This window comes from Camelina sativa, chromosome 18 (assembly GCF_030686135.1).
Source record: "Camelina sativa cultivar CO46 ecotype springtype chromosome 18, ASM3068613v1".
Classification (NCBI taxonomy): domain Eukaryota; kingdom Viridiplantae; phylum Streptophyta; class Magnoliopsida; order Brassicales; family Brassicaceae; genus Camelina; species Camelina sativa.
Genome location: NC_141897.1, coordinates 18,574,467 through 18,584,692, shown reverse-complemented (window position 1 = coordinate 18,584,692; position 10,226 = coordinate 18,574,467). Strand labels below are relative to the sequence as shown.

General features: G+C 37.4%; 2 protein-coding genes across 3 annotated transcripts; both read left to right on the top strand.

Moving 5' to 3' along the window:
- The first annotated feature begins 1,156 nt into the window (after positions 1-1,156).
- LOC104761793 (uncharacterized) lies at positions 1,157-2,393 on the top strand. Its single transcript, XM_010484917.3, has 3 exons — positions 1,157-1,393; positions 1,728-1,928; positions 2,074-2,393. The coding sequence occupies exons 1-3, from the start codon at positions 1,196-1,198 to the stop codon at positions 2,107-2,109; spliced, it is 435 nt and encodes a 144-aa protein (XP_010483219.2). The 5' UTR covers positions 1,157-1,195; the 3' UTR covers positions 2,110-2,393.
- Positions 2,394-2,565: 172 nt separating this feature from the next.
- LOC104761792 (DNA ligase 4) lies at positions 2,566-9,867 on the top strand. 2 transcript variants are annotated; one of them, XM_010484915.3, is made up of 26 exons: positions 2,566-3,138; positions 3,217-3,308; positions 3,413-3,498; positions 3,596-3,732; positions 3,935-4,009; positions 4,140-4,231; positions 4,405-4,476; positions 4,576-4,655; positions 4,741-4,778; positions 4,891-4,897; positions 4,988-5,143; positions 5,360-5,435; positions 5,637-5,761; positions 5,853-5,946; positions 6,134-6,217; positions 6,464-6,559; positions 6,667-6,715; positions 6,840-6,927; positions 7,033-7,230; positions 7,443-7,568; positions 7,656-7,755; positions 7,851-7,956; positions 8,061-8,191; positions 8,283-8,444; positions 8,535-8,693; positions 8,785-9,867. In XM_010484915.3, the coding sequence occupies exons 1-26, from the start codon at positions 2,803-2,805 to the stop codon at positions 9,680-9,682; spliced, it is 3,663 nt and encodes a 1,220-aa protein (XP_010483217.2). In that variant the 5' UTR covers positions 2,566-2,802; the 3' UTR covers positions 9,683-9,867. The 2 variants fall into 2 exon arrangements, with proteins under 2 accessions (XP_010483217.2, XP_087355552.1); XM_087499426.1 differs by lacking the exons at positions 2,566-3,138; positions 3,217-3,308; positions 3,413-3,498; ... (2 more) ...; positions 4,140-4,231; positions 4,405-4,476 and having other exon boundaries at positions 4,891-5,143; positions 8,061-8,176.
- The last annotated feature ends 359 nt before the right edge of the window (positions 9,868-10,226 follow it).

The window sequence follows — 10,226 nt, the reverse complement described above, 5'->3', positions numbered from 1 at the left end:
CATGTAAGAGCACATAGAGGCGCCAATGCCGGTAATCTCGAAACATGAATCTAATGATGAATATGCATGTATGTACACTTCGCTTATAACAACATAAGTTCAAAAACAAACATTTAACATTGCGAGTTGGATCATATATATATATATATATATGTACATTAGACATGATACAAGTTTGTTATGTATATGAATAGTAATAAGAAATTAAAAGTAACTAAATCAAGAAATTGTAACATAAAACTAACACTTATATAACTAAGAAAAATCCAAAAATATGCATGAGACTAGGCAGATCTGGAAATGTGAACATATAAATTTCTATCAAATTGGCTTATGGCTCATCAAGAGTTACAAACAACAAGTGAACTCTTGCTTCTCTTGCACATTGGAGGGGACCATTAAAACTATGTCTTGCCCTAAATTTGGAATTCTATATATATATATATTTTAACCAGCATGGGTAATAATGCAATAGCATTACTCTTTCTTTCATAAATCTTGCCTTCCATGCTTATGGTAAACTTTTGAAACCTTTTGGGATCCAAAGAAGGAAAACAGACAAACTGACATCTAACTAACTAGAGAGAATATAGACAGTCCGAAAGATCACAGTTGGACTGAAATTTAGTACTCAAAATCTAGAAGTAACAAGAGACATATTTTAGTATATATGCAGAAAACTCACAATACACTTTATAATAGTGAAATGTACAATAAGGAATAATTAATGTCTTACATGAAATATGAAACAAAGATACAAATCATCATATAATATAATAAAGGAAATTGCTACTCAAGTTTTCAGAAATTTACTGAAAATATCAATGTAGTTACATACTTATTCTTTTGTCCATTACTCCCATCCTTGGATCCATATTATAAAAAAGGTTAAAAGCTTATCATAAGCATGGAAAGGCAAAAGTTGAAAGAGTTATGCTATGCCATTACATGATTCTCCATGCTGATTCCAAAAAAAAAAAGAAAAAAAAATCGATATAAGGAAAAACACAACTCTATTGGTCCCCCTCCAAATTCTTAAGAGAAAAGAAAAAAAAAACTTGTCTGTACTTTTTCGACGTTTTTACACCAAATAACGTATTGGTGGGCCGAATTACAGGCCCATTAGATTCCGGTTTGATTACATCAGTTGGTATAGTTTTGGTTTGATGAAAAATTGAATACTCGTTACCATTTTATGCTCTTACCGTTATCTCAACTTCCATATCTGAAAGCCACTGGTTTTTGTTTTGTCGGAAGAAGGAGAAGACAGAGAAACAAGAAGATGCCCACTTTGAATCTCTTCACAAACATACCAGTCGACGCCGTCACTTGCTCTGACATCCTCAAGGACGCTACTAAGGCCGTCGCTAAGATCATCGGCAAACCTGAATCCGTATATAAACCCTACTGTTTCTGTCAGTTCTACGCGATATTCATGAATCGATTACACATTTTGTTTCTTTTTTTTTTCCTGTTCATGGTTTAAATTATATGAAATCAGAGTAGAGTGGAAAATTTCAGTTTTTTTATTTGGATTCATGATGTTGTTGGTGTATGCACACGAAGTGTTTGATGAAAGTCCTCTGTGAATTCCCCCTTGATGTACATGTTGAAATATCAGTAAAGGATCCTCAAGCTTGATTGTGTTTTATTAACTTGTGGGATACGTTTTGATCATTTTTTTTGGCTGTTCATTACTAATACAACGTCTGTGTTTTTGTTTTCAGTATGTGATGATACTGCTTAATAGTGGAGTGCCCATTGCGTTTGCTGGTACGGAGGAACCCGCTGCGTATGGAGAATTGATATCTATTGGGGGATTAGGACCAGGTGTTAACGGGAAGCTTAGCGAGACGATATCTGAGATTCTCCAAATTAAGCTCTCTATAGATAGCTCCCGTTTTTATATCAAATTCTATGATTCCCCGGTAAGTCTCATTTTTGCATCAAGTTTATAAAGCATGTCACTTTGATTAAAGCAAGCACAGTGTTCTGAATGTCAAAAGATGTCTTATATTATAACTAGATCAATGATTAGAAAGTTAGTTAAATTCTTGGATTTGTTTCTTGCAGCGACCCTTCTTTGGTTTCAACGGATCAACATTCTGAAACATGGATTGAGAGTTGCAGGTGGTAATGAGGCGAGTTCAACCTTGTAATGAAGCTTGGGTTAGAACTGTTTGCTTATTGATATCAAAAGCTGTAGTTCTTAAGCTTACCATTTGTCATCCCTTAAAGCCAATATAAACCTCTCATCTCATGTTCAAATTGCTTTTGGGACTTGTTGTAAGTTGTAACTTATGATATGATCTCATAATTGTCATACTGATTTATGCAGCAAATTGTATGAGGATTGATTTAGCAATACTTGTAAAAAAGTTTTGTTTTGTCAACCACTATTAACAACCTATATAACCATGAATCCTGCACTTTCTAATATCAAAATAGTTACAAGTACTGTATACTGTATAGTGCAAAATCAAAATAAATGGTTCGTTTGTATTTAAAATTTTATACAATTTTTGCCAAGTGATAGTACACACTGGACTGAATTGATCAATTCAGTAAGTTTCAGGGCAAATGTGTAAATTCAGAATAACGAGAAGACGAGACCAGAGAAGACGAGAGGTCCCTGTCAATACTACAGAACCGGGCCAACCCAACCGGCCGTGTGACTTTTTTCAAAACGCGACTTTCTTCTCCGACAAGCAATTCGCGACGCTGCTCAGTGATTCTCGGTCCATCTTTTGACCCTAATCAACCGTTATCTCATCAGGAACCCAAAAATTCCGGCGAAGTAAGATGACGGAGGAGATCAAATTCAGCGTTTTAGTATCTCTCTTCAACTGGATCCAAAAAACCAAAACCTCATCTCAGAAACGCTCCAAATTCCGCAAGTTTCTCGACACTTACTGCAAACCCTCAGACTACTTCGTCGCCGTACGGCTCATCATCCCGTCGCTTGATAGGGAACGAGGTAGTTACGGTCTCAAGGAGTCAGTGCTCGCCACGTGTCTGATCGACGCGCTTGGCATCTCTCGCGACGCTCCTGACGCTGTTCGTCTTATCAATTGGCGTAAAGGAGGAACCGCTAAAGCTGGTGCCAATGCTGGAAACTTTTCCTTAATTGCTGCTGAGGTTAGGAATGAGCTCTTCGAGTTTTCTGGGGTTTTTGAGGATTTTAGGGTTTTTGAACATTAGTTTGTGTGATGATAGGTATTGCAACGTAGACAAGGAATGGCTTCAGGTGGTTTGACTATTAAGGAATTGAATGATTTGCTTGATCGTTTGGCTACAAGTGAGAACAGGTGCTTTCTCTGATCCTTACTTACACTTCATATAGATAGAATCAATTGTTTCTATTTACAATCTCTTTAATTTTGGTTTTGGTTTTGCAATCTATGTAACACAGAGGGGAGAAAACTTCTGTTCTTTCTACTCTGATTCAGAAGACAAATGCTCAGGAGATGAAGTGGGTCGTTAGGATAATTTTAAAAGGTTGGAACTTTTCAGCTTTCTTCACATAAAGTTTCCATTTTTTTTAAATTGAGAATCAATTAGAAATTTTGATTTGTTTTGGAAAATGCTTTTACAGATTTGAAACTGGGAATGAGCGAGAGGAGCATATTTCAGGAGTTCCATCCAGATGCTGAGGACTTGTTCAATGTTACGTGTGACTTGAAACTAGTTTGTGAAAAGTTGAGGGATCGACACCAACGGCACAAGCGCCAGGTTTTAATAATAGTCTGTCAGTTTTATGATTGTTGTGATTACTTACTTACTTGTATACTGTTTTATTTCAACTCTTGCCAAAGTATATGTCTTTCCTCATGTATCTGCTGCTCATTCTTTGATTATGTTATATTTCTCACTCATGGCGCTCAATGCTATGACTTTCTCTCACGTGGTGGCTTGGTTGTTTGTTACATTGTAGGATATAGAGGTAGGAAAAGCCGTACGACCTCAGTTAGCTATGCGTATCAGTGATGTAAATGCTGCTTGGAAGAAGGTAAATTGCATCAAATCTATTATCAACTTACTTCATATCACTCTGCAGTATAGTTTTTGTTAGTTAATTTCGTTTTATGGGTGTTTTATTTCTTTAACCAATGCATGAGTTTCTTTTTCCCTTGACATAGCTACATGGGAAAGATGTAATTGCTGAATGCAAATTTGATGGGGATCGCATACAAATACACAAAAATGGGACTGAGATACACTATTACTCTAGGTGATTCCACATCTCTCTCGTCTACCCTGTTATAAATGTTTTGATAGAGATGTTATTTGCATATGGCATAGTTCATGACTATTTTGTGACTTAGTGTTTCAAGTTCTCTACCGGTCTCTTAGTGTTTTGACAGATAGGGAATTTGCACCTTACTTTTTTTAGTGATGGTGCAGGAACTTCCTTGACCATTCTGAATACGTGCATGCCATGTCGGATCTTATTGTACAAAATATATTGGTGGACAAGTAAGAATACAGTTGATGTTTATTTAGGCTCTGGAAGGTTTTTACAAGCTTGAAATTATGAGATATACGATCTTTTATTTTCTTTTTATTGCCATTTAGGTGCATCCTTGATGGCGAAATGTTGGTCTGGGATACATCTCTGAATCGGTTTGCTGAGTTTGGTTCGAATCAGGAAATAGGTTTGGAGTCTAATCAATATCCTTATGTTAAGAAGCTTAGTCTTGCTTGCAGTAGATTTGATCCTTCTATTACTCTTTTTCACAGCCAAGGCAGCAAGGGAAGGTCTTGACAGCCATAGACAGGTTCATATGCGAAATCCCACTTGTTTACTTTTGTTGTTTGCTTTATTTTGCGAGTGAAACTGTTTGAGGATCTGACTACAAACTCTAATGTTCTATTTATCTATCAATGCAGCTGTGTTGTATCCTTACCAGGAGAAGTTAATGCCCCGACTTCAGAATGTCACGACAAAACGACTTTAGAGATATTCTTTTCCTTGACCTTGTACTAGATGTTGCCTTTGATGTTCTTTATGTTGGCGATACTAGCGTCATCCACCAGAGTTTGAAGGAACGGCATGAACTGCTGAAAAAAGTGGTCAGGCCTTTAAAAGGTCGTCTAGAAGTTTTAGTACCTGAAGGTGGTCTCAATGTTCACCGCCCTTCAGGTAAGGACTACTAAGATTCTAGTAGACTCAGGAATGTTGACAAGTGCGACAGAGTTGAATCAATGATGGGTTTTTTTCATTTTCTTGAAGAGTGCTATGTTTTTAGACTTGTGCATCATTATGAGTCTGTTTAATCTTTCATACAACTATTTATCTTCGTCTGGTACCATTAGGACATTTAAAATGGATATGTGAACAATTTTTTTTTTTTTGCAGGGGAACCTAGTTGGTCTATTGTTGTCCATGCTGCTGCTGATGTTGAGCGATTTTTCAAAGAAACAGTTGAAAACAGGTTTATTATTCTTATTCTAAATCCAGCCAAAATTTCTCTCTCCCCGATAAATGAGTGGTGCAAAACGTTTGAATGGTACCTTCTTGGCCGTATAGGAACACTGATACTTGCTTAATCGACCCTCTAGTACAGAGTCTTTAATATGGTTTTCTTCGCAGATGTGTGTTTTAGTTTCTGATCCAGTTTCTTCTTTGTCCTCAGAGATGAAGGAATTGTGCTTAAAGACCTGGAATCGAAATGGGAACCTGGAGATCGTAGTGGCAAGTGGTTGAAGTTGAAGCCTGAATATATCCGAGCTGGTTCTGACCTTGATGTTCTTATAATAGGTCTGTACTCGATATGCTGTTACTTTTCCGTTTTTCAAAATTGGTGTCCTTTTCATTGGATCTTATTGAGGATTTGTTACGTCTTTACCAGGAGGATACTATGGCTCCGGACGCCGTGGAGGGGAGGTAGCACAGTTTCTCGTCGGCTTGGCTGACCGGGCGGAGGCAAATGTGTATCCTAGGCGGTAAGTATTTCTATGGTTTCACATTTTCTCATAGAATATGAATTCAGATTATCTATAGAAACTACTGAAACAGTCTTGACAGAACATGGGCCAGCAGACTTTAAAGCTACGTGACATCATAACTTTTCGTTGTTTGCCCAGACATTTCAGGTCTAACTATCAATGATAAGCTATTCTCGTTTTCCAGATTTATGTCCTTTTGTAGAGTTGGCACTGGACTTTCTGATGAAGAACTTAACACTGTTGTAAGCAAACTGAAGCCTTATTTCAGGTGAGAGAAGGATCAGTTCACTGGCTTTCTTATCTCATTTAAACAAAAAAATATTAAACTATATGAGATCAGTCAAGGTTAAGGAGAAAAGGATATAATACAGATACTCCACTAAGATATGACTCACGAGAAACAGCTATTAGCATACATCAAAACTAGAAGGGTTTTGGGTATAATAATATATTGACAATTTAAACACACTACATCTTACTTTAATAGTTCTCACATATTTTATTTGTGTTTCAGAAAAAGTGAACACCCAAAGAAGGCTCCACCAAGCTTCTACCAGGTCACAAACCACTCAAAAGAGAGACCAGATGTTTGGATTGAGAGCCCAGAGAAGTCAGTTTTCTGTCAATCATTTCCTTTTTCTCAACTGAAGAAGAAGAATTTGGATCGTTGAATACTATTTTCTGTGCTCATATTTTTTTTCTCTTCCCTTGTTGCAGATCAATAATACTTTCAATCACTAGTGATATCAGGACAATAAGGTCTGAGGTATGTCCATAAGATGTGAGAATGTGAAGACTAGCTAGTGACCTCTAATATTTGTTTTTAATTTAATTTGGTAGCTTGCAATGCAGATTTGTTGCTTATAATGCACATGCTATATTTTATGTAGGTGTTTGTTGCACCTTACAGTCTGAGGTTTCCTCGTATTGATAAAGTAAGATATGACAAGCCTTGGCATGAATGTCTCGATGTGCAGGGTGAGTAAAAGACCCAAAGAAACTATCCAATGTTCTCATTATCATGAAAGTTAAAATAACTGATCTGCTTGCTCTTTATATGTCTGGCTGATGTTGACTTTGCAGCTTTTGTGGAATTGGTGAATTCGAGTAACGGCACCACACAGAAACAGAAGGAATCTGAAAGCACACATGACAATCCAAAAGTCAATAAATCCTCCAAGAGAGAGAAAAAGAATGTGTCGCTTGTCCCTTCTCAGTTTATTCAAACTGATGTATCGGATATCAAGGGCAAGACCTCAATCTTCTCAAATATGATATTTTGTATCCTTTTGACATGTTTCAAAATGAAGTTTCTTCTCTCTGCTTCATTCTCACCTGGGTACCGTTTCCTTACTGATTGCATTTTCAGCTGGCTTCCTCTATTAGTATTAGACACCTTTTTACATGGATGAGTTCTGAAACTACCTGAACTTGCAAACTTTGAGAAAATTTTCTACTACTCTTTTTTTGTATCTCCTTGACAAATCTTACAGATTTTGTTAATGTGCCTCGGTCCTATTCTGTTGATACATTTCACAAAATGGTAGTTGAGAATGGAGGAAAGTTCTCAATGAACTTAAACAACTCAGTAACTCATTGCATTGCAGCGGAAAGCAGTGGTATGTCACTTTTTTACTCTTTACATGTTTTACCTAACCCTTTGTACGCATGAGGTGCTTCTCAAAACAATTTAAGAACTATTTCAGGAATAAAGTATCAGGCAGCAAAGCGTCAGCGAGATGTCATCCACTTTTCATGGATCTTAGATTGTTGTTCACGAAATAAGATGCTTCCTTTGCAGCCAAAGTGAGTCCTAGCAACATTTTCTTATGGTATCGATCCTTTGGGGTTTCGTGCTTTAATGTTGTGTCTAACAAAAACCGCTTGCGGCCTTTTTGAAGGTACTTCCTCCACCTCACTGAGGCTTCAAGGACAAAATTACAGGATGACATTGATGAATTCTCGGATTCTTATTACTGGGATTTAGACCTTGAAGGTCTCAAACAGGTATGTATGTTCAGTAAGTCCCTTGGAAGTATTATACTACTTCTTGATACCGTTTAACTGGAATCATACAGTCGGGTTTCAATCCCTTTTTTTTTCGCTTGCAGGTCTTAAGCAATGCCAAGCAATCCGATGACTTAAAATCCATTGAATACTACAAGAAAAAGTTATGTCCAGAGAAAAGATGGTCCTGCCTCTTTGGCTGCTGTGTTTACTTTTACCCGTATAGTGAAACATTGTAAACCCCCTCTTGTTTTCTTCTTATGTTAAACATGACAGTTACCTAAAGCAATACTCATCATCCTCAATATGTCATTTTTTACTTGAAGGAGCACTGAAGAGGAAGCTCTGTTGGCAATTATGGCTAAGAGATTAGCGTTCGAAGTCTTAATGGGTGGTGGTAAAGTTAGCAATAATCTTGCTAATGCGTCGCACCTTGTAGTCCTTGCTATAACAGAAGACTCTTTGGATTTTACTTCAGTTTCAAAAAAGTAATTCAGATTCTTTGTTTCTGATTATGAGCTTCGTACCACATTATATAACTAGGATTAAGACTCTGTTATCTGCTCTCTCTGTAATAGTTTCAGCGAAGTGGAGAAGCGCCTTCTGTTGAAGAGAAGGCTACACGTTGTTAACTCTCACTGGTTAGAAGACAGCTTGCAAAGAGAGCAAAAACTTTGCGAGGACGTCTACACTCTGAGGCCTAAGTATATGGAAGAGTCTGATACTGAAGAATCAGAGTGAGTCAACATATTTTATGAGTTCTTATCTACAAATGATATAAAAATTAGTCTCTCATCTATATAATGATTTTATTTCTGTTTGCTTCAGTAAATCTGAACATGATATAACGGAAGTAGCTTCCTGTGGTAGTGCTCAAATCGAAGAGCCAGCTTCCTCTAAAATGGAAATTAGAAGTTCAAGAGGACGGTCAAGTACTCGAGCTGTTAAAAGGGGAAGGTCTTCTACAAACTCAACGCATCGAGTACAGAGACGCAGAGGCAAGCAGCCTTCTAAGATAGGCGGGGACGAAAAAGAGGAGAGTGATGCTTCTGAAGAAAAAGTTTCAACACGACTCAGTGATATAGCAGAAGAGACTGATTCGTTCGGTGGGGCTCAAAGAAACTCTAGCAGAGGAGAATCTGCAAAGAGAGGAAAGTCTCGTGTGGGACAAACTCAAAGAGTACAGAGATCACGAAGAGGCAAGAAGGCTTCGAAGATTGGAGGAGATGAGTCTGAGGAAAATGATGGTTTTGATGACATAGACAATGTGTCAGCAGATGCAGAAGAGAGTAATGCAGCTGGTAGATCAGTGGAAAACGAAGAACCTCGAGAGCCTAACATAGCAATGCACACAGAATCACTGCATAAAGAGAACACAGTAGCAGTTGAAGAGGCCTCAGAAGATTCTAGAAATGCAAAGACCGAGATGGGTATGAAAGAGAAGTTACAAATCCATGAGGATCCACTACAAGCTATGTTAATGAACATGATCCCGAGCCTCAGTCAGAAAAACACAGAGACATCAAACCGAATTACCGGGGAAAATAGAAACGCTAATGTATCTTATGATTGTGAGTCTTCGGAGAGAAGGAAACTCGGCGCCGAGACTGATGATACTTCTGTGAACGCAGGCGCAGACGCAGAGGCAGACACAGTTCCTCCTCCTGCGAAGAAAAAGAAAGTCAGCTACCGGGATGTTGCTGGAGAACTGCTCAAAGACTGGTAAAATCACCGCCGTTTTGGACCATGTAATGAAGCTTTTGTGTTATGTATATATGTTGTCTAACTCTAAATTCCTCTTTACTAGTGGCTGTCCTTAGTTCTGGCCATAATTTATAGAGTGCTGGTCTTGTAGAAGAGGTTATACTTTGGTTTTTTGCTCATACAATTTCAACCATTTTTTTCTCAGCAGTGATTCTCTTCTTTGGTATCTTTTATGTTTCCAATCTCTAAAAAGGCAAATTTTTCTAATTTTGCTAAATTTAAAATGTGCAAAAGCCATAAGTTCCGAATACAGACCATCATTTATATAAAAAAAAAAAAACATAAGTGTAAGTAAATGAATCCCAGCAAGCATGTGAGCCCTTCGTAAATAAATATAGCACGTCAAGCAATTATGTTTCCAACTTTCTAATAGTATATTCAAATTATATTTTACAAAAAAAAAAAAAAAAGTCCCTGAAAAGCAGATATTTCTTGTTTTGCTACATCCAAACTGTGTAAAACAGAAATTTCAATAATTCGACAATCGGGTTTATTGACTCAAGAAC